General features: G+C 37.9%; 1 protein-coding gene across 11 annotated transcripts in view; it reads right to left on the bottom strand.

Moving 5' to 3' along the window:
• PARD3 (par-3 family cell polarity regulator) overlaps positions 1-24,760 on the bottom strand; it is a 435,816-nt gene that overhangs the window by 383,930 nt on the left and 27,126 nt on the right. For all 11 annotated transcript variants that reach the window (XM_008503892.2, XM_030444951.1, XM_030444949.1 and 8 more), the window contains exon 2: positions 4,544-4,645. In XM_008503892.2, coding sequence (XP_008502114.1) covers positions 4,544-4,645 — 102 coding nt within the window. The remainder of the gene's footprint in view (positions 1-4,543; positions 4,646-24,760) is intronic.

The raw sequence follows: 24,760 nt of genomic DNA, 5'->3' as shown, positions 1-24,760 counted from the left end.
TATAAACAAAATGCAGTCATTCTTTCCAAGCCACATTTTGTGTATCCCATGTTCCTCTAACTCAACAGTGCTTTCCAAGAGGAAGTAAACAAAACAACAGTATCATTTAGAATTGACCATATGTTTGACACAAACACCAGAAGTTCATTTCCTGTCTACTACTCTGGGAAAAGCTCCTCGTATGCCTTCATATTATGTGAAGAAGCAGCTGAAAGACCTGCAGAAAACATGAAACTTCACTCCAGACAATACAAAACCATATTCATATGCTTTATATTTCTATCCTCAGCATAAGTATGAAGAGCTGACCAAGTATTTGAAAATGGTTAAGTTAAGCAAAGTAAAACCATTCTTTAGTTAATACCCAGGCTGTAACTCTAAGCATACACCAAAAATACAGCTATTTTTCAGAACTAGAGTGTTTAATTAACAGTGATGAATGAAATTACAAGAATCCAATGCTTTTATGCATTGCTAATCCCAAAATACCAAGGACCTCATACATTGGGACAAATAAATTTATGAATAATTGTCATTAGGTTCATACCCTACATAGTTTCTAGCTAGCATTATTTGCCCCCAAATCATTAGCTGTTACTGCAGATCCTTGTTTTTCTCTTAGGGAAAAAAAAAGCCTCTATTTTTTTTAGAAATGTGGCTACTTCAAACATAGACATTTTCATCTCCAAAGCTTTTCAGAGAGCAACAGTCCAAGCATTACTGTGCTTGGAAAAACTTCCTAGAGTTGCACAAAGAATTTTTTTATTTTTTTTTTTTTAAGTTGTGCAAAATACAAGTGACTTGTTCAACAGGGGAAAGAATTCAGCTAAGAACAAGTTACATTCATTTACATACTTTTAAAACAAGAGATTACACAACAATTTCCTGAATATTTTTTCATGGATAAACAGGGATATATGAGGTTCCTCAAAAAGTACTTTCATGCTACACCCAAAGTATGAGAATCACTGAAGTGCCTATGTGCTTCAGCCTGCCAGGAGAAACCACAGCTAAGGATGGCTTGGGGTTTTATTTGTTCAGTTGGTTGGGGTTTTTTGCCTGCTAGGAACTGAACTGAGGTCATCTAATATGTTATCATCAAGCTGGAAACTTGTCAAGTTGACATATGTTTTTTGAGAGCCTGCAAATGAGGGCTATTTTTACAAGTAACCAAAATCTAAACAAATCCAATTGTTAACTTTAAAATACTGTTCTACTCATTAAATAGACAAGAAATCTATATTTTTAAAATAACAAAAACAGGTTATGCAATTGACTAAAAGCAATTTAAAAGGAGTTATTTCTCCTTTAATTCTGGACAAGAGATACTGGCTATTCATCTGCCCAAGCTTTTCAAGGAGTTTCCTCAAAAAGTATCAAACATACTCATCCTTAGGACTGGAATGGATGCCACTAGTTGAAAACACATTTTTGTTTCATGTAGCCAAATATTTTCTCAAAAAAAAAAAAAAAAAACAATGACAAAAGAATTCATTTGTATTCATGTGGGCAGAGAGAAATAGATATAAAAAATATTCATATAATTCTACTGAAAACTGTCTTTCCACAACAAAACCTGGATAAAATTTGAACTTAATCAATCAATAAAAAAGTTTTTCATTAAAAAAGTTATCCAGATGATGATTTAATTTCTATTTTAATACTCTTACTACCATTAACTGCACTGACCAAGTTTTCATTAGCAACATTATGTATACTGATATCATGTAATACATTAATATCAAAGTTGCATGACAGCCATGTTAAAATCCATTGTGCACTTTCTCAATGAAATAAAATAGAGGACTTCAGAAAAGCTGTTTCTGAAAGGAACAAACGGCTTAACAAAATCGGATATCCATTGTTTGTTTCATGTTTTTCTCCTTTATTTTGAGGTGGAACAACACTGAACATCACAAATTGGTTAACCCTCAATTCATCCATTCTGTTTTGGTGACAAGAGAATACCAAAAATATAGGGAGTGAAGGAGTTCAATAAAGTGACCATATCATTCTGAATTGCTGGTAAGTTTCTTTGTATTTGTTATAGGATAGAACATTTTCTCCATGGAGACAGTGGAATAGGAGTAAATATATCCCTTACATTACTTAAAACTTTTATTTTACTAATTCAGTTGATTATACAGAGCAATGACTTCATCAAGGGAAAAAGCTGGTTGCTATCTGCTTCAAATTCATTATTGTGCTTATATGACATTGTACAAATAATTATGGCATAAAAGCAGCCATGACATTTTTCACAGTAGGAATAATACTTGCATCTAAAGAACTATGAAAAGAACAGATTTTCAAAAGTACAGATGATAGGTAGGGAGTAGCACAGCAAACTAGTCTTCAAGAATGTAAAGAACATTTTTGTGTAAATAAACACGTAGATACCCTGTTTAGCTTTGAAATATCCTAGATATTTTTGACCCAATTAAAAAAGAAAATAGATATAGGTTAATGTTACATTTTGAGCTTAACTAATTCTACCTTAGTAATAATTTAATTGACAGAAACAAGGTTCAGGTTGGAAGGGACCTTAAAGACCACATATTTCCAACTACCCCTGGCAAGCCCAGGGACACTTTCTACCAGACCAGGTTGCTCAAAGCCCCATCTAACCTGGTATTGAACACTAGAAAGGTAATGCCCCCTCCCTGGAAGACATCATCTGTGCAAATGTTTTTTTACAGGATGTAAGTACAGGTGTATATATATAAAATATCACTAGCTGGAGATATATTCAGAACCTTACACTAATGAGACCTATTTCTGGTTCTGCTAGCACAGAACTAGTTGATACACTTGCTATGGAAGAAGCATCAAATGCAAAATTAACAATCCAAAACTAAAGGGAACCAGGAAGGTCAGATGTAAAATACAAGACAGGAAGCTGAAAAACAGTGAGTAATGACTGAAATGCTTGAAAAGAATCCAACATGAAGGTCAAGTGAGAATGATTAATTCAAGTATATAAAGCACTGGAGCACAGTACGTGTTTACATTGCACCTTCCTAGTTAATGCTACAAGGTCCTTTAAAAAGAAAATTAAATGTTAAATGCTATCAGTAGATGTGCCAGATTCAGAGAATCAGAGGATATGAGCTGTGCAAACACAGAAAGAAATACTAGTAATTACTGGGTATCTTGTCCATCTGTACACAAAAACAATATTGTAATAATGACTTTGACTGTTTCAGTTGCAGTCAGAGTTTTTCATCTATTAGTCACACACATAAAAACACCCACAGAGTTTCACTGTGAGGAATTACCCCACTTGAAGGCGGCAAGCCAAGGTAACAACCAAAGAATGACATCTTGAAGTCACCAGAATTCAGAATTCTTCTGAAGAAAGGAGCATGTGAGAAGCTAAGTGCACTATTCAAGTAAGTTTAAAAATGTGTGTGTATATATATAGTTACAACTTGCACCAGCCTCCTTGAGGCCTGTAAGCAAAAGCTAAACTCATCATGCAGCTGAGCACTTCAATATGAGATAACTAAGTAGAGGTTTTAATTAGCTTTTCATGAAATCTTAGCTGGGCACTATTTTTGTGGAAGAAATTCCTGAAAACTCAGCACTGTTACGCTATACAGTTTGAGTAATCCCAACATCTCAGACAGAGAGGAGTCTCTATGTCCCAAGACTCCTCACAAATTTTCTTTATAAAGTCCCAGTTGAAATAACCATGTCAATTAAATTTTGTCACAAGAAATAAATGCAGGCAAATTATTTCTTTCTGAAAAATTAGCCTAAGAGTCATCATCTGGCCAGCTTTCAATAAGCTCTTGGGTGCCTGTTGCTTCCAACAGAGGCAACTGAAGATCCTGATGTGAAGGGAGCAGGGTTCAGAAACACATTTCCAGACTGCAGTTTGTATCAGGCTCAGGCTCTCTCAAGAGCTTCAGCAAACACAGGCAGCATTGCAGAGAATAGAGGCATATTTGCATCCAACTTTACAGTTTTCTACAGTGTTTATTTTACCCTTATTGAACATGTAATTCAAAGATTCAAGTATCTATAAACTCAAGCTTTCAATAACAAAATACCTCTTAGCTGACCAGTATCTAAACTCTCTATAAAAAGAAGAGAGAGTAAAAAAGGTAAAAAGACTCAAGACCCAGCAGTGCATAATTATTTTCTCAAGTTATGTGTAACCAGTAATTCCTTCCAAAAATATTTTTTAAAAACAATCCACCAACCCTTCACAGTTTAAAAACAGCAGGCATTTTTCATATTCAACTGGTAACATGAAGCTAAAATTCTTAACTTACAGATTCCTTTTTATTATTATTATTGTTCCACTGTAGAATTTTGGTGGGTTTTTTTTTTAACTCGAACTTTTAAGGAACCAAAATAGGTAGAAAACCCACAACTTGAATAAAAGATTTCCTGTGCTTTTTGAAAAACGTAACAGTAACAGACTTCTCTCATCTGTCAAGCAAACTACATCACAAAAACTAAAACTTTTTATTGACTCCCACGTTTGGAGTTCAGCAGTGCATGCTGAACTACTCTCGTAGCTATTTGTACTTACACGGTCTTTGTCATCAGCTACATCACAAAGAATGTCATCAAGATCTAGGATCCCACCATCCCCATGCTCCAGTCGATGTACTTGTATCCAGTAGTTTGGATCCTGCATAAAAACAGGGGAGAATAATATCAGATAACACATACTAACAGCAAAAGGTTATTCAACTTTATAGCTAACATTGCAGTCCCACAAATGGTAGGCATTAAAACATGTGTTTAGGTCATAATCCCCTAAATAAATGTAAATTGAGATGCATAGCCAAAGTTCTTTTTTTTAATCACCCTAGATTAGGTACATACTTTTCCCATTTTTATCAGCTCTGCGTGAGTCACAGTCCCATCAATGACACACAGGGGAACAGCATCCCCAGCATTACTGAATATATGCACTACATAAAAAGAAAAACAAATTGTCCTCAAAATAAAGTATTGCAGACAGTGGTCAACAGGTTCAAAATGTTGCAGAACTGCTATAGAGTGGGTTTTTGGTTTGTTTTTTTTACAGGGCAGCTATGAAGGATAAAAACCAGTATTTAAGTGCTACCTGTGCTTTGGTAGAGCTGGTAGATGGGATATCCAAATCTTACACGAAACATGCTTTCCACATTTTAATTAAAAGAGGGTACATATACACACACAGAGTCACATATATATTTGTTTATATATGCAAATAAATGTGTCTGTGGTTTTGTGTGTATATATGTGTCTACCAGTAGCTGGGAAGACTGGCTTTATAATCTTCATTGCTACTTTTGATGCAGAGGAAACCATAACTGAGAGAATAATGTGGTATCCATGATGTGGCACCCATAAAGTGTCTTCTCCATATGCTGTCTAGTACCCAATGTGCCATTCTTAAAAGATCTGTTTACTAAAACAGGAAAGCTGTACAATAAACATACAACCTGAACATGAAACATAATCTTTTCTTGCTTCTCAAATACTCGCCCATAACAGTGCCAATGCCCTGGGCTGTTGTTAAGTGTCTGGTAGTAAGAGAGCTTACTTGGTTTTCACTGAGCAGGCACAACTGCAGAAAGTGACTAATTTGAGGACCTGCGAACTTGCAGCATCTTGCAAAATGCCTGACTTCCTAAAAATAGCAACTAGCAGCCAAGTCATTGCAGATATGTGTGATTAAAAAAGGCCCAAAAACCCACACCCAAACAAACTCAAGAAGAAAGCCCCCCAAAAAAACACACAAAAAAAAAATCTTAAAACATGAAACAAGAGAAGAAATGAGGCCATGTCCTGGTTTGGGCCAGGATAAAGGTGATTTTCTGTCTTGTACTTTTGCTTTTAGCTAAGTCTCTTTAAGTAGTTGCACTTGCTGAAATTAACAGCAAGTTTCTCAGACAGTGTGTGCTTCTAGGATTGATAACACTTGATGTTTATAGTTACTGCTAGAGACTGGTGTGCAGAGCCAAGGACACTGCTCAGCTCTGAGGAAAACATTTTACTGTCCAGGAGGATAAAGAGGTCCCACCTGCAGCCCTGCTTTGGGGAGGAACAGACAAGAGAGATGCCAGAATTGACTAAACAGAGTATTCCATCCCATATACGTCACACTCAGTATAAATTTAAGGGATCACAAGGACCAAGCCGTGATTTCCGGATTTCCTATTTTCCTGCTTCCCTTCCTTCACTCGGCATCCTGGAAGGATCCTGTCCGTTCGTCTGCCTGTCGTCCTGATCCATGTCAGCCCATATCTGTGTGGTTCCTGCCTCCAGTTCCCGACTGCTGCCGACTCCAGGAGTCCAGCCTGGACTTTCCCAGGGCTGCCCTGCAGCCTCGGTGGTGACGTGAGAGTTATTGGGGGAGGGGGGGGAGAAATGTGGTATCCATTTTCCTGTATATTTGTATATATTTAGTAATTTTTTCTATTTATCGTTACTGTTCCATTAAAGTTGTGTAGTTTAGTTTCCAACCCATAAGTCTCTCTCCCTTATTCTCTCTCCTTTCTTTATCAAGGAGGAAAGAGACATTAATAGAGAGTGTCTGTTATTCGGTTTAATTGCCGGGCCAGTGTTAAACCGTGACAGGCCACCAGGATTCCTCTAAAACTAAATAAATGGTTTTAAAGATTCAAAAGGACATGCTGCAGGAAATCTTGGACAGCATGCTGCATGAAAGAACATCAAGGGAAATACATTTTGGGTTTAATATCCTAGAACTCTGTTTATTTGCACATGATATAAACACACAGGTTAAAGATTTTAGAGAAATCCGATAACCAAGAAACCTACTTCATTGTTTGCATAAGTACCTCCACCTCAAATACTGTGTAAATCAGTATCATCAGATGGTCAGATTTCAGAATTACATTTTACAGTCATTAGGCTAGTCACTTCAGAAATTAAATTAGACTTTTTCTGCTCTAATTTCTCTATTAAATAATAATATTAAATATCATACCCTTGCATTTCTTCTAAGTGCGTATTTAATATATAATTAATTTTCCTAGTATATGGCTTTTCCTCAAACTACACTTACTGTTGTAGCACATTATAAGAGATAATTTATCATCCCTTTTTTAGTAGTTTAAAAAAAATCAGGCAAAATTAAAGATAGTATTGTGTTATTTTTATTGTTATGCATACAGAGATGCACAGATAACTACAAATTACGGAGATTTACTCCATAAAAAGGTACATAATGCAAATACTACTATAAACTTTTTGAAACTTTTTGTTACATTTGAATACATTACTAGCATCTATAGATGGGGCTGGAAAAAGACCCCTATGTAAACCAGAAATCCTTCATAGTTCCTCAATAAATAAGTTCTAAAGGGAAGTCTGATGAAGAGTAAACTCTGGTCTCAGACCAAAAGGAAAGAGGATGCCCCATCCTCCTGCCAATTACAAAAATCTCCTCTGTCTCCTGTTCTACTCTAGAGAGTGAAACAATTGGGAAGACCCACGCTTTGAAGACACAACAAATTATGGGCTAGGAAGGATCTTACACTCCTAAATGACCTGATTCACGTTTCCTTCGCTAATTGTCAGAACTGTCAGAACTGGCAGACTTCAATGCATATGGAGTAACAAGTCCAGGTGCTAAGAGAATCTGATCCCTCATTTGTGACACACTTCACCATTTTTGTTTGCATTGTTTAATCTTCTTACTGAAGAATGGAAACATTAAAAAACCATAACTGCAGTAGTGACTCAGTGACCTGAGTACATCCATCAACACAAACAGCATCCAAACTGAAACAACCTCTGTATTCCAAAATCTTTGTTGTTTTCTTTCCCACCACAAGTATTTCCCACTTCCAAGGTGAATGTAAGAAAATATGCACGATTACAGAACCAGTAGTAGAAACACCCACTTCTAAAGCACTATTGTGTTATTTCAGTATGTACAATCTACATTAAAAATAGCTTTGATACATAAGCTGCATCACTTTTGCTAATTAGTTCCTTTAAGAGTTTCTTGATGTTGCATAAGAAGTTTAAGATAGACTTCATTTTTCCTGCATCACCCATTTGTTGTGCCATAGCCTGAATTGCTCTGGTCGCTTTTCCTGTCAGACAAGGTCCTGATACAAAACAATACATGAGCAAGATCAGACAAGAAATATATAAAACTAGTTTGGCAAGAATTTACTCTGGCAGCATTTGGTAAGTAAATATGAAATAACAATGAAACTTTTCATTAAAGCCCTCTCCAAACTTCACAGAGCAATCCTTCTCTTGAGGCCTTTTTGCTCTATTAAGGGCACTGCATAAATGAAGGATTTGTTGCAGGAGGCTTGGGAGGGAAGAGAAATCTAGAGAAAGTGAGTATTCACATTTTGCACAGATTAGTTAAACCATACTGAAAAAGAAAAAAAAATCATTTAAGACAGTGATTTTGATTTTTCTACGTTAATTTATGGTTCCAAATTTTAAGAACTAATTCTACATATTAACCAAGCAACAAATATGAAACATCCAAACTGCATCAATGTTCACATTTAAATGCCTATCCTGTGCTCTGTCTACAATGAACATATGTTGTATGAGTATTAGCTCATATGTATCGCTTGCTAATACAAAAGGAATTGTACCAAACTTAACAGTGATTTGAATTCAAGTACATTGACATTACAAGGGTATGTGTATTCACAGTGTGCTGAAGCTGTATTTCTCCATTGCAGCCAATGAACAGATACTGATAACTCCCTATGTAATAGAAGTCATGGTCTTGAAACATCTTCTGAAGCAGACAAAAATACTGTTTTGGCTTAGACCAGTAACTGAGTCATAAAGTGGAAATTGGCAATTACCAGAGTTTACTTCAGCTTGTTCAAATTCATCTGTGGGATGAACTGGCCAAATCACGTTCAAGATACCCAGAACATGTCTAGGGCCACATTCTCCTGGTGGCAGAACAGGGCCTTCAGGGGAGATCTCACAACTAAACTACAAGCTAACCCACAGATGGTCTGCTCCAGGTATGTGAAACAGGGTGCTCATATGAGTGAAAAGGAAAATGTCTTCCAGTTATAAAACAAGAAAAGTGCAAAACTATCAAGCTTACATAAGTAGGTTCCTGTAAAGATGAGAAAAATACTGTACAAAATTTTTAACATTACTTAGAAACTTTTCAAGAAACCTGTTTCAGAGTTGTGATTTTTAAAAAAAACATCTCGGAGTTTGATGCTTTGCTGTAGTTTAAAATTTGAATTTGTATATTACAATTAGATTTCCACATTTTGCCAATAAAGTCACATTTTTGTTCTCTCACTGCTATGATTGTGTAAAAGGGTGCTGCACTCTTCAAACCTGCAATGCATTTAGATAGAAAAATGCTTTGATAGAAAACTCATTGGTTAATACTGCTCCACCAATGTGTAAATTAGCAACGTGCAATTATTTTGTAAAAGCTGTAGAGATGCCTTTGTTGCTAGTTCATGCAGACGAACGAGCAAGTTCACTTCATTGAATACAAGAAGTAATGCTAAACCTGATTTATAAGATCTTCATTTAAATATTGCATCATTCAGCTCAAGTCTAAGCAAGTCAGATCTCCTGTTTCCTGTGTACACCCATTTAACTCTTCCACTTGACTGTGATTATACTTATAATCTAAAATCATGAGCACTACATTTTCTGCTCCAAAGTCCTCTATAGTGGAAGGTAAATATTTGCTAAGTGAACACCAGCACTGAGAGCAGAAGCAAGAGCACATTACAAAGGCAATAAGAATGCAGCCATTCATATTGTTTATTCCATGCAACATGACTTTTAAAAAGCACAAAAGGAAAACTTGAGAAAACACTTCACTTCAGTAACATCATCTAGTATTCTGTAACTAGTTTCATGATCCAACATAATCAAAACAAGTACGATATGTGGAAAACAATACCTAGAATTAGGAATGAAAACTGCAAAGTGTTCTTATTAAATGGCATAGGAATATTTCTTATACTTGAGTTCCACATAGAAGCCTTGTTTTTCTAAATATATGCTTTCTGAAAATGCACAGAAACATTTAACAATATAAAGTCACAATAAATAAGTTTATTCAAAATATTTTGTTCATGTTGCACAGGAAGAGAGTACCACAACCTTCTCAGAGAAACCATCTATTCAAAATAGAGCAGAAAATCAGGCTCCTAAAAAGTGCACTGTCCGATGCTCAGGGCTTACAAATTACTGTCACTGCAGTGCCTCAATCTCACCTGCCCACCAGGAGGTGTCCTGAATCTTTGAAAAGTCTACCTTAGCTGCATGGCTACACTTCCATAGCAGGGGGTGAATTCCTGTGTGTAGTTTGAAGCCCACCCAGAGAGCACTGGTGGGGAGGACAGCAACGCTCCCCCAGAGCTGTTTGTACTTCTCAGCTCTGACTGTAACAACTCGGGTTTCACAGACCAACTGTAGTCACCACTACAATGTTACACATCCTGAAATTAAGATGTGTAATATATTATTCCTCACACACCTGCCTAAATTCTCTAATTTGTTCAGGCCAAAATTGGAAGAGTATGTTTAACAAGAGAGCAGTATCTGGGAAAAGCAGACCAGCTTTGCCAAGCAGAGCTGACTGAGACTCTCTGTGCCTATCAGAGCACCTTTCTGAAATTGAAATTATTTAAATTTAGATATCATTTACCAAATTTACAGCTTTTTGCTTTAAGGCCTTTTTCAGTATCTAAGTCCTTTAATGATTTTAAATAACACTTCCAACAGGACAGTCATGCATGGGCATTTCTGTGTAACTCTCAAAGGAAAACAGAGTCACCACCAGGAAAAGTGGAAGTGCAGAAGCAAACAGAAGTTTGTCACTGTAACTTCTCATTTACAAATTAAGAGAGAAAGGGAAAGTAAGTACGTATTTTTACTTCTTCTTAAAACCATCTGAAATTTATGATTACATGGCCATGCATGTGGCTATCCTCCCTGTTTTGAGTATTTTCAGAACAGATAAAGCCTTTGTAGGAAAAGAGCACACACAGATCAAAACCAACTAAATCATCAGGCTGGGGTGTGTACCAGACTTGTCTGTTCAGCAGCATATGGCACTTGGGCATGTTGACACAAGCCAAAAGGAAAATAATGGTTAATAAAAAACTAATACATCTGAAAATTTGCCAGCAAATTCATTCATTTCCCTATCTAGCTTTGTGCTGCAGGAAGAACCGTCAAAACAATCAGTCAGGTGCCAGAGGAAAGCCACGAACACTGGCAATGTCAGCTGGATTCCAGTCACGTTCCACAGCCTGACAAGCTGGCAAGAACAAGTCCCTGGGTTTGAATTGCAACTCCTTCCCGTTGCCTGTCTCCTTGAATTTCAGGTACAAAGACCTACTGTGTAACACACGGCAGCAACAAGAGGGGAAAACTGGCTCTAAAGACCACTGCACTCTCTAAGCTATGTTGATACTGCACCAGGGAGAGCTGGCAGCAATGATACAACTTAAGTACTTTCAGTGTCTCTGCCAGGGCACAAGTTGGCAAAACACTTAACATTAATGAAAGTAGCCCAGTAGACCTCAGAAAGCAACTGATACCTGTAACAAGTCTTAAGTTACCAGGTGATGAGTTGAAGGGTCAGTGACCTTTTCCATTTCTGATGACACTCCATCTGCAATCACTCTCCTCATAACAATTTTAGAGCACATTTATTCCACCTTGCCCTGAATCCCATGAAGTCAAGAAAAACAAGGTTACAGAGGACTGCAGAAAATAGCTGAACACTGTATCACAGAAAATATGGCTTGTACCTTTCATCTTTTTGTTTCTTAACCTGTAAAACTGCTTTTTGGACTGGTAGTGTATCATGTTACAGTTAATGTCTTGATATTTTGTATTAATAAGAAATAAGGATACATAACCAGGATTATTACAAATCTCGCCCTTAAAAGATGGAAGAAAAAGAGAGAGAAAAACATTCAACTGACCATCAAACAGTCTTGTTCCATTTTTACACTCACCATTACTTTCACAGCCTCATTAAAAGGGATTTAACTTAATGGAAATCCTCCCAAGACAAAATCTGAACATCTGCCTAATATCACTCTTCCTGAGCCACCAAAATGTTGGAAAGGGTGTTTTTTAAGTGGAAAGCAGTCTTAGGTTTTGCATGCATCCTGCATGTTCCCTTTCAACAGCAACAATGATTGTCTTAAAAGTTTATCACACTACACTATCCACTTAAGTTCTCAGCACAGAAGTTTGACAGCCATAAAAACCATGAGTCAATAATTAGTCCACTTCAGCAATGAAATGTCTTCTCGTGTCTACTACTGGTGCACAAAAAAATGTCAAGGCACTACAGGATCTTGCTTTAAACAGCAAAAGGTTGCTATTAAAATGGTAAATTTACTTTGGCTCTTAATTACTATGCAGTTGGCAGAAACTTTCAAAAACATGTATGAATCTCCTGCTCTTCTGAAAAGATGATTTCTTAAATCTGTAAGGAGAGTAGTGTGAGAATTACTCTTCAGGTACCCTAGAGGTACTTTTCCTGTTTTCCTACCATACAATTTTCTAGACAAAATACTGTGTCTTAGGATATGCAAGTTCTTCCTGTTACTGAGTTACCTCCATATATCATGGACGTCTGGACTTTTTTTTTTTTTTAACTCATGTACTTTACCTAGAAACAATATATACCAATCCACAAGAAATACTATCACTAATTAAATCAACATTCCTATGTGCTGCTTATTTCTAATACCTATACCAACAGCACATTCTCTCCATATGCCCCCATAAACTAACATCATGGAATAATTCAGGTTGGAAGGGAACACAGGACATCTAGAACTGGCAGTGAACTAATGCATGGTGAGCAGAGGGGGAAGATCCCTCCCGCTGTCTCCTGGCCATGCTCTGCTGACCCTGGGCATCCTGCTGCCTGGTGTCCCCAGCCCATGGCAGCTCCAGCCCCAGCCTGTGTCACTGCATGGGGCTGCAGCGAGTCCTGGCTTCATTTCACACAGCTCCTGGTGGCCTAATCCAAAAATAACGCTTTAAAAACATTGTCTGTTTCTAATAGTGATGGGTTCAGTGTCATCTCCCCACAGCACACAGCTGTGTGTGCCACTAGGAGGTGCCACCACCAAAGGGCAGCTCCAGGCTCCTGCAAACCGCAGGGTCTACTATAAGCATCAAGTTAGCACTTGCAAAAAAGGAGAAGTTATTTTGTGCTGCCTCTAGAATTCATGTGGCAACCGACTTTGGGAACTAATAGAGGAAGGATAGTTTTATATTTGACTGTGAAAGATTAACACATTTTTACCATGAATACTGTTTGTTTAACTGTGTACATTTCAGTTCCGTTTGCTAGGGCTAAAACAATAAGTATCAGAGAAAAATATATTATATGGAGTGACATTTTATCTCTAAAATCTCTCCTATCTCTGCTGTGAGCAATGAATAACAGTGTACTGGCCAAACTACAAAATAAAGATTTACTTGTGATTTATTCCTCTGCAGGAAGATGCTACACTTCTATCCAAGCACTGTGACCAATTCTAAGTGTGCTGAATCCACAGGTAAGGTAAGAAAAATGTGTCCTTTCTGAAGCATTTTGCTGTAACACATAGATTATTCCATAAATCTGCATTTAAATACAACAAATAATGCAACAAAATAGATTAGCACTTACAATTTGTAATTATTAGTGTTAACTCCAGTTGATAAGAGATGAACTCCAGCAACCAAGCAGAGAACTCATGAATATGTAGGTGAAATGCACTGGGTATAATGGGGCATCACCTTCTTTGCAGGCACATGAAAATCTGGATAATGACGCTGAAAAAATGAAGAACATCTTTGGATTGCAGCTTGACAGTTGAACCATGAGTGAATTGGATGAAGGAGAGAAGTGCTTTCTGTTTCTTCCAAGAGATTATCTCTTACTTCCATCCATCATTACTGCATTGCTTGGATTCAAAAATTCATTGTTTTTTTCAGCTACTATGTTAGCTCTTCAAATTCAATATTAGGTTTAGACTTGAATAATGGAATAACCATTGACATGTATTTATGCAGACATACGTGTTGTAGACCCACATGTGTATGATTGTTAAGTGTTTATTAAACACAAAAATTTGAAAATTTGGCAAAACCATTTCAGTGAAGACTTAGGAGAGCAGAAACAGGGTTGTCTGCCCTAGTAACACTCATCATGAGATAATTTATTTCAGAAATGTACTGGATATAAGATTTCCATTTGGGGAATATCCCAATAATGGTTCCATTAATATCAGGAACTATGGAATATGGAAATAACATATTTTAATATATATATGCTTCCAAGTGAACACAGTCAATTAATCTTGTAGTATGTGAAATCTAAACAATGATTAATATAGAGAGAGTTGCAAAAACTGTCATCCACATTGTCTCACATTTCTGACACCCTGAAAACTACAAAGTTAATAAAAAATATGGAATACTATTCTCTGTTCTGATGTCTATTATTCTACTGGGAGCTTCATAGTCAAAGGTTGGTGAGTAAAATTTTGCAAGATAAACAGCTTTCCTAACCATGTGCAAGGAATGCACAAGTTATATGAATCACAGGGAAGTTTATCTCGATTTGTTAGTTGTGATTTCTTATGCTTCTGATACAAATTGGAGTTTTAGCATCACAGAAACCTTAGACTCCCCTGCCACCTGGTCAGCCATGCACAGGGAACCCATGAGCTCTTTCTGCCTCCTGTGCAGTTGCTCTAAGCTGGGTGCATGGGGGAAGACATCCCTGCACCACAGCACTTCAGCATGCAAGAGCATCAGGTTGCTTGGGCACTGCCTGCTGCCTACACATTAATTCCCTGTCTAGTTTACAAGAGAAGCAAAGTGTCCTACATCTGTAGGATCAAGCTGGTACACAGCACAAATAAAAAGTGACAAACCAACACATGCCAAAAAAACCGCACCTAAAGATCAACACCAGGTCCAAGCACCCAGAATAGGTACACGGGGCATTTCCACTGATTTGTGTTGCAAGGAAATCCTAATAGTGAGTGGGGGACTGAAAGCTTCAGGAGTTTCCACTGTGCCCTGTAAAACTACTCCCAAGACCACAGCTATATTTCGTCCTTTGTTCTGCACACATCTGTGCACGTTATAGTTCATACAAAAAAGCTTTTTACACTGCCTAAGTATGGTGACATGAGGCAAAAGGACCCTCCCACACCAAGACTACACCACCTCACACAAAAGGATCAAGACACCCATGGAACAGTATCTCTGTTTAACACATGCCTGTGCATGCACACACAAGTGTCTCTAGGCTGAACCCACCTAGGACATAGGCTTCCAGTTCAAATATGCAAAAGCAATGTGGAAACAAACATAGTAGCAAGTAAATTTATCTTTTAAATACTTTTCAGGATATTTTAACAAAACAGGCACTATTTTCACCTCTGGGGGGCAATTTTTAACAACAATATTTAGCTATTATTTTTACAAACTGCCCAGTTTTTTAGAAGCCAAAGTCATTTCAGTACCTTCTTGTGGCACTGATTTAAGTGTGTAATCACTCATATTTGAGTGACAGCATTTGTCAGAAGCTTTGAGAACAATCACCATATAGATTCAACTACTATCAGAATTATTATTTTATAAGGCTAAATAAAACAGTTGTGTCAATATGTCTGAATTCAGGGCTCTGCTTGCTGCTAAAACAGATCAGGAACCACAGTGCAGCACTCCACATTAGGATGAAGGAGGGAAAATATCTTAAAAACAAACTCCTAAAATTAGCAGTCTCAAGGATAAGTTGCTTTGTTTTCAAACATATTCATAATTTCCAAAGGTAAAGACTTAAAAAAAAAAAAAAAAAAAAAAAAAAACAAAGAAAAAGCCACCTGACTCCCACACCCTTGAGAAGAGAATGGGAGAAGCCCATAACTGTAAAATCCTAACTTCTCTCCTTTCCCTGAACCCTCACCTCTCCTGATTTTCAAACTCCTCTGTCAATCTCATTTCCATTTCCAGAATTTGGTATAAATACCAAAAATCACCTGCCCCACATGCAGTTGTTGGGTGCACTACAGCCTTCTCTCTGGCTTCTCAAAACCCACTCTTCTCATCCAAAATCCACATATACTTAATGTCTTGTGATCACTTCTATACCTGGGCAGCAGTAGAAACAGCATTTCCAATTTACTAAAGCAAACACATATGATCAGTATTGGGAAAACCTGATTTAAGTAGGAGTCCCTTCCATTTTCTACACCAGTATTCCTTCCAACTTGATGTTTCAGTACTCTCACAGACCTATCTGTGAGAGTGCTCATCGAGATAAACAAAGGTTGCCAAGTTAAGCACTGAGAAGAATCCACTAATGCAGGAACGTGGGCATTAGCAGTAAAAAACTCTTTTTACTTCCTTACTTATCTTCTGCCTTGTCACCTTCAGCGACAGGGAGCAGTTAACAGCAGCACACTCAACTCTAACCCACTCTACATCTTTCAAAATTGCTTAAATCTCTAACGTGTCTGCACTCGTCAAAATTAAAGCAGGAGACCTGATTAAGAGAGAAGCAAAACCAGCTTGTCTTCTTGACCAGAAAAGAAAGCAACAAAAAGTTACTATTAAAACCAGTGAAGCAATGCCAACCCCTATTTTGAACAAAGGCTAAACCTTTAAGTCTTCTCAACTGAGTGGTGTGTATAGCATATAGGAAACTGGAAAAACTGCTTCATTTTTACAGTTCAGAGCACCACAATTTGTATCTCTAGAAGTTCTGATTAACAAAGAAATGATATGACACATCAGTGTTTCCAGTCATAACTTACAATGTGGTCTATAATAGAAATCTCATCTTTGTAACAAAGTCAACCTTGGCAGAAATTACTGAGAAATTACTAAAATTGCAGGCAGAGTAACAGTGTTTGAAATATTCCCTAATGCATCATAATATTACACCTAGAAATATACCTTCAAGCTCTGTAAAACCCTAGTAATTATCTTTCTTCTCTTCTGCTAGACAAATTAGAGGGTGTCCTCTACTTGGTCAAACTTGAGTTGGAAACCTCCAGTTTCTAGTTCTTTATGTGCTTTGAGAAACTGACTGTTGAAAATATTTTCAGTCTAACAGTATAATTATGTATATATACATACTCACACAAAGATATATACACAGAATCTGAAGACTGTTAATCACTAATGCAAAAGTAAGTTTCACGTAGGATTGATTAAAACCAAAAACAGAAAAAGAAGCCTTATTATTCACTTATGTGCAAGCTCATGGTCACAGAAAAGCAGTATTTTTAAAAGTACTTCGACTTTCTGTAACCAGCTCCTTTAAAATTATTAGACTTATTTGAGACTAAAAAGAAGTAGCAAACCCTGTCTAATGAGCTGCAGAAAAAGAAGATGAATAAAAAAAAAGGTTCTTAGAAACTACAATTTTGGGTTGTTTTTTTTTTTCCAGGAAACCTTTTTATATTATTCACCTGGGATCTCTCTAACTGGTGTGCCACAAAAAAGCAGGTAGAACAAAGTATTAGCATCTCTTGATAATTTTGAATGATCAGACCATAACCAATACTCTTATCATAACCAATGCTGTTGCTACATAAAGACAGTGTCTAAGGCTCCACTAAGGAGAACAAGCTGCTTGCCGTTCTGTAACATACTACATAAAAAGAAAAGAACTAGATAGAAACAGATTAAAATATGGCATCCTTCTGACTGAGCATATGTTTTAGTTAATATACATTAACCACTCTGCAACCAACACTGCATCAATCTAACCAAAGTTTTAAACTATTTCATTTAGCCAGAAGCTTCCATCCATATATTTTTGCAAAACACTTCAAATTACTTAATGAAACTTTGGGATTTTTCCTTTAGAAACCAATATGCTTTTGTTATATCTTGTCTACATTAATACAAACAACACTGTTAAAAAATAAGACAGTTCCACTTACTATGTTAAAAATATATATTTTTTTTTAAATTCCCTCATACCTGTTTAGATAAGATGTTTGGACTGACAGGAGCTTACAAGCATCAAAATAACAACCTTGTAGAGATAAAATCCACTCTCTAGTTCTTATTTTTAAAGCAAATAATGTTGTTGTTAAATAGAAAATCTGCCACAAGGAATCTGTTTTCTCAGATTCCTGTTAACGTTCTGTTTTGACTCAGTAGGGGAAAACAACATTATCCATGCTTACACAATTTAAAATTTTTAAGAAAAAAGAAATAATTTTCCAGAGCCTGGAAATGCATTTTCATTTTCCAGGTGCAGAGGATTTGCTTTCTAGTGGAGAATTCTTCAACTCAGCAGAAAGTCTTACAGCTGCTTTTACATGTTTTTTCCCACAGGCAAGTAACTTGCAACCGAGTACAGACAAAAGCCCCAGAGCACAGGACAAGCCAAGTGCACCCGAATCTGTTATAGAGGACACCTAAATCATCATCTGGGCCTGAGCTGCTCCATGGCTGCACCAGACAGACTGCTGCAGGGCTCCCAGGGAAGATCCAGGTCTATATATAATGAAGTGTTCAGATACGGAGAGGTCATGAACTTTCTTATTTTGGTAAGACCCAGAGCAAGATCTACCGGCTGCTACAGATAAAGCTGGCCGAGGGCATTTGCTATCTTTCCAGTCGGCAGCTTTTTCAATTCACAGCCCTGTACCCCTTCAAAATTAAACCGAGGGGGGGAAGGGGGGAAATTAAAAGCTTTGCTGGACTCTTATGCATTAGTGTTGAACAAAAGGGAGAGGCAAAAAACGCTATTCGTTTAGTCCTCAATTTGAAAAAAAACCCCAGACTGTTTATACTAGCAGATGTAATAGGGCACATGACCGCAGAGGAGGTGGGGGGAAAGCAGGCAGCGCCAGGCAGGGGGAAGGATTACGCTCTCCCGGCTGTTGTGAATCAGACACTGACTCACAGTAACACCTTCGGCCACGCCAGACTTCTGTTCCAAGTTCATCTGCATGTATTTCATCAGGAGGTTTGCACTGAACAGTGAAATTTAGTCCTAATAGCATTTTACTTTGCTGGATGACTCATATCTCTTCTACCCTATTTTCTGTAAAGCTGATTTCATTTCATCTTTCTTTTACATGGCTTCAGGTTGCTACACTAGGAATTACAACACAAAAATTAGTAACAAAATAAAAGTTTGTCATTTGAAAGAAGGGAAACATTTTAGACAAAATAGAGCTAGTGAAGGGTCTAGAGGACAAATCTTAGAAGGAACAGCTGTGGCAAGTGGGGTTGTTTGGCCTGGAGAAAAAGAGGGTGAGGAGAGACCTTATCACACTCTACAACTGCCTGAAAGGAGGTTGTAGCAAGGTGGAGTCTCTCCTCTCAAGTAACAAGCAACAGGACAAGAAGGGATGGACTCAAGTTGCACCAGGAGAGATTTACATTAGGTATTATGAAAAACTTCTTCCCTGAAAGGGTTTTCAAGCATTGGAAGAGACTGCCCAGGGAAGTGGTTTAGTCACCATCCCTGGAGATACTTAAAAGACATGTACATGTGGCACTTAGGGACATGGTTTAGTGGTGGACTTAGCAGTGTTAGGTTGATGGTTGGTTGAACTAGATGATCTTATAAGTCTTTTCCAACCTAAATGATTCTATGATTTTGTTATTAGAGACATTACCACAGCAGTTAAGAGATTTCAGCAAGAGCCAGTATTCTGCTTTCCCAGAGATGCAGCATTTGTCCTAGAAAAATTACAGCACACAGTAGCTCTACTTTAAATTATACTGACCTACCTAACTGAATTTACTAAAACTCACTTTTTTGTTTTCATAAAGGATTGTGTAGGGACAGGGGTATCCCACATGAAACAGGCGCCCATAACCTGTCAAGTAAAAGTTACCTACTTTTGCTGCAACAAAACACTTGAGAAACACTTTCCACTTCTATGATGCGGTTAAAGTACAGTCTCCAAGCCTGTTATACTGCTTGCATTGCACGGGAAAAGGGCTCTTCCCCCTTACCTCTCTTTCTGTCCTCTCCTTGCTGCCTCTGAAGCCAGAAGAAAATTAAAGAGGGCTTCAGACAAGAAGTAAACATTAGTGTTTTCTAACCAGCGGCAAAAGAATTTGGGGAAATTACACAAACCACTGCCACTGCAGCCCCTTCAGAGATTCAGAGGTTTCATCACATGCCAAGAAGTCCTAGACACTTCAGGGTCTAAATTATAGGGGTGACACATGGGTTAGCCAGGGCAAGCAAAAGAGAGGTCAGAGGATGCAGTTTAGTGGCTGATGCTCAGCCATCTTCTGAAGACAGAGAGGCTGCTCTAAGGACAGCATAGAAGTGACAATGGAGACAATTAAAAAAAAAAAAAAAAAAAAAAAAGGAGGAAGGGAACCAGAATTTGTTGTTACTAACATATAGTTGTTACTAACATATAGTCTGTCTTTGGACTAGAAATTTTCCTGGTGCAGCTCAGACACAGAGGAGATGAGGACAGTATTTTGTGCAGTTAACTTGCCTTTAGTTTTAGAATATTTCTCTCCACTTAAGTCTTTCCTGTTTCAAATGGTAAAGGAAAAGGTTACTTGAAATTTCTGCTTCATACATTCTTTTTTCATTACTAACTAAATCCAACAGAGACTACTCTGAAAGGCCAAGATGAATTTGCAACCACATAAGTGGTCTGGCTCAAATGTCACCGAAGTCAGGAGAAAGTGCCTCCAGTTCCAGAGAGATTCAGACTATGCTTGAGCATCACATTAAACTCCACTAACTGCCTAAAAAGCTTTATACATGCTACAGGAATGTTTTGCCAGGCTCAGGCAGTGAGGGTAGATATACTATAAAAAGCTCTTGTCTTCTGTCAAGACGTGTATAGCAAACCTGCATTGTTTGTCTTGCTCACCCTCAGAAAGCATTTTAACTTGGCACAGGAGACACTTTTATTCTAGTGAAATTCTTACAGGATATGTCTCTACAATGGGTCAACATTAACAAACATTTGCAGAAGTACATAAGAAGCATTTGAGAAGCAAAGTAAATAAACCAAGTTTGGATTCCGCATCCATGTGATGAGTAAAGAGGACAATAGTAATTTTGGTATAAAGCAGTTACTGTGCTGTGATACAGGGTAGCATGACATAAGCATAAATAATAAAAATATGTCACTGTGTATAAGACATCTACATAACATCCAGCTCAAATATTCATAAACTATATAACTCCTCCATTCTCCAGATGAGAGCAGATTCAATGTATCTCAGATGGTAACTAAAAGGAAACTCACAGACATATCACACATGGCTTTAGGGACAGCAGAGGTAAATTAAGGAATTGAAGCATAATATTATTACCAGAAGTTTTGGTCAACTACAACAAGCAGGACAGAAATAATTGGAGGTCATATATTAGGTATTTTATTTATGCCTCATCACCTGCAGAAGTCTGGCCTTTTGGAGCAGGCAGGAGATGACTTTAGGGATGGAAAAGAGGAGCAGTGACAGACCCGCCCCAAGCCAGAGGGCAAAGGAGGCAGAGGTGCCCAAGGCTGGGCCAGGACAGACTGGGAAGCACTTTCCCCTTGGGACAGAATAGCATCAGCAAGGCTGAAATTACAACCCAGAGATACCACCAGGTGGAACATGGCTCTCCACACACCTAATGCTGATCCACAGCCAATTAATTTATCCCTGGGGAAGCTGTGATGGGTGGCTCCTGGCAACACAAGTATATTAAGCAAGCTCACATCCCCAGGCCTCCTTGAGCTCCGCTCCTTCATTCCTCAGTACAGTCTTTTTGCTATTTCTTGTCTCCTCACTTGGCTTTCATGTGCTCTGCAGGTAAGTGGCTCTGGAATGCTGCCTCTGTGGCAAAGAGAAGAATGGGGTAAAACAGGGTGGGGAGAGTAACACTAGTAGTAGCAGCACCAGATCAGGTTGGCTTCAACAGCTATAAAGGAGCCCCAAATCCAACCAACATGAGCTGTGAGACAAATGGCCCTTGGTCTGCTAGACGGTAACTGCTATTGCTCTCACTAGACCCAGCAGCCTGGGACCAATGGTGAACAAAAGCAAGGCACAGAGAGAGGCCTTCTTGTTGTCACAAACTACCACAGAACATGCAAGTAAGGAAGAAGGCTCAGTGAATAAATTCACTGTAGGCTGGCAAAGGGCAACAAGATCCTTCCTCACTTCCTTCCCTCTCCGATTAGAAAAAAGAAGTCTACATTATATAGGGGGTTAGGGTTTTGCCAGCCCTCTGCCAATCAAGGAGTACAACCACACAGATCAAGAAGATACCATAGTGGAAATCACTGGATGCATACTACCTATATCTGGGGGGCTGAAAAAACCTGTATTCCACAGCCACCATAAACCAGGTGACCAAAGATAATTAGGCCACAAATGATCTTCAAGATACTCAGAAATATACTGCCTAAAAACTATATTGCTGCTGAGCAGCCATTTTTGCATGATGCACCTCAACAAAATGTAGCTCGTAGCATGTATCCACATCCACATGAGCTCCTCTCATTATTGGAAAACACAAAATTCAGGGAGGACAGGCAGCCCAACAACCTGAGCTCCAACATTCCCTCTCCTGACAATACCACATGCCCAAGCCAGGCACATGCAGCACATGCAGCAGCCTTTTGTCATTCACCACATACGTGCCAAAGAAGCTTCAGCATCTGTGTCACTTCACACAGAGTCCTTCAAATGATGTCCGGCTCTGATGAAGCCTTGATCATCTGCCAAACTGGACTTTATATAAAAAAAAAAAATATCCTATGTATTTTGCAAGAGAACATTAATCTGCTCTAGTAATTCTATCTGTTTATATTGCAGCATCTAAAATATTAAAATAAATTAAAATAATTTTAACTAAACCAGAAACAGTGGCCACTTCAAGAAAACTATGCATTTATTCCTCAAAAATGGAGGGGTTGTAGCACACATCACTGAAGTGAATTTTTTTTAAAGGTGTCAGAAATCAGCAAAATCAGTCATATGACAGACTCCATCAAATTGAAATTTGAGGAAATTAAACAAGTACTCCACAAGGATGGGAAAGGGAAATGAATCTGTGAACAACACAAAATACTTCATCTGCTTTTCTCCCATTCTTGAAGTATTACTAATGTGGCTTCTGCTGTGTACACAAGTTTTAAAGCTAATTAGACTCCAAAACAGCTTTCCAAAGAAATACCTGATTTATTGAAGTCTTTAAAGTAACAAAGGTTAGCTGGACAAATGTAACTATAGATGTACTAAAATTCAGCTACTAGAGCATAGTGTAGAAAGCTGTCCCACACCAAAGAATTTAGCTGCTACATCATGTAATACAGAAACCACAGCAAAAATTACAAAAAACAAACAAACATAAGCCACCTTCCTCCATTAGCCCAGTTTACCGAGTAAGACAAAGAAAATAATTTCACTGATTTGCCTTCAGCACTATTTCACAGATTTCATCCCACTCTGGTCACTCAAAATGAACATGAAACCCTGCAGGGCCAAGGGACTGCTCCCTTCCTCCCAATGTGCACACAAGCACCCAGCCTGTGCATTGACTTCTGGTGTTATGGATGTCTAGCCTTAAAAAAGCCTGAAGACCTTTTTTTTTTTTTCTTTTTTTTTTTTTTAAATAATCACTCTGGGTATCTCATTGTATTTCATCTATCAAGAACTTACAAACCAGAAGTAAACAGGACTTACTAAAAAATTAAATAAAATCCAGTGAATATCCACACCCAAAGCTAGAATCACTGGACTGTGACCATAAACACCTCACTGCAAATGCAGTTTGAAGTATGGCAGCAAGGACAGGAAAAGGAAATACAAATCTGGGCAGCAGTAACGTGCTTGCTCTGTTCTTCCAATTTCCCTCTGTTTCCCCCAGAAGTTCTTTTTTGGGATAAAATTATTGCTTTGGTTAGAAGTCTGGTGCATTCACTTATCACACAATTACATCTATGAGCCTAGTACTGACTCTATTCTGACTCAGTTTTTGTTTTCTTAGCTTGTATTTTAAACAAGTTTGTATTTTTTTGTTGTTGGGGCTTTCTAAAATGCTCATGATTAATCAATTCCTCTTGCAGGAATCAATGATATGCAGTCCATTTAAGTGGGCTCAGGCTTCCCTTCTCGGTGTCCCTCAGTGCACGTCTTTGCTTGCCATTGTATCATTTATCTCCAGTGCAGAGCTTTAAGGAAGAAAGCTCACTCTGAAACATACAGTGTTCAGAACTGGTGCCAGAAACTTTCTATGATGCACTGCAAAAAAGACTCTGCAACAGCCATGTATATTCTGCAGTCTCTTCCATTTTCTGCAGATTCCAGCCTCCCTTAAAAGCACACTGCTCACTTGCTAGCAAACTGAAGTACATGCAAACAATACGCTTCTTCATTACATTTTTTCATGTATTTAGACTGAAAGAAGGTCTATTTTGAAATTCTGGAAAAAAAATTATGGGCCAGTCTCCCCCAGCTTGTCTGGAAAGCATATGTCTCCTTTATCTGGGGGGGAGGACAGGGGAGGGAAGGAGTATGAGTACATTAGGAAAGAAGGAGTGGTGGAAGGTATGGGGAACATATGCTTGAGGTTTTTTGTTTTGCTTTTAGGTGACCCTTTTTGTTGTACTTTTTAAAACTACTTTTATTAATAATATTTTAACTTAACAGCTATGATGAAGTTTCAGAAGATTTAGGAGAAAAATAATTTCTCTGCAAGAGCAGTACTTAAGCTGACTTGGGAATATCTGCTTTTCATTTCAAAGTATATTTACCATAATGCTGTATAAATATAGTAAAA

This window comes from Calypte anna, chromosome 2 (assembly GCF_003957555.1).
Source record: "Calypte anna isolate BGI_N300 chromosome 2, bCalAnn1_v1.p, whole genome shotgun sequence".
Taxonomy (NCBI): domain Eukaryota; kingdom Metazoa; phylum Chordata; class Aves; order Apodiformes; family Trochilidae; genus Calypte; species Calypte anna.
The sequence above is the reverse complement of the archived record's forward strand: the minus strand, read 5'-3'. Positions and strand labels throughout refer to the sequence as shown.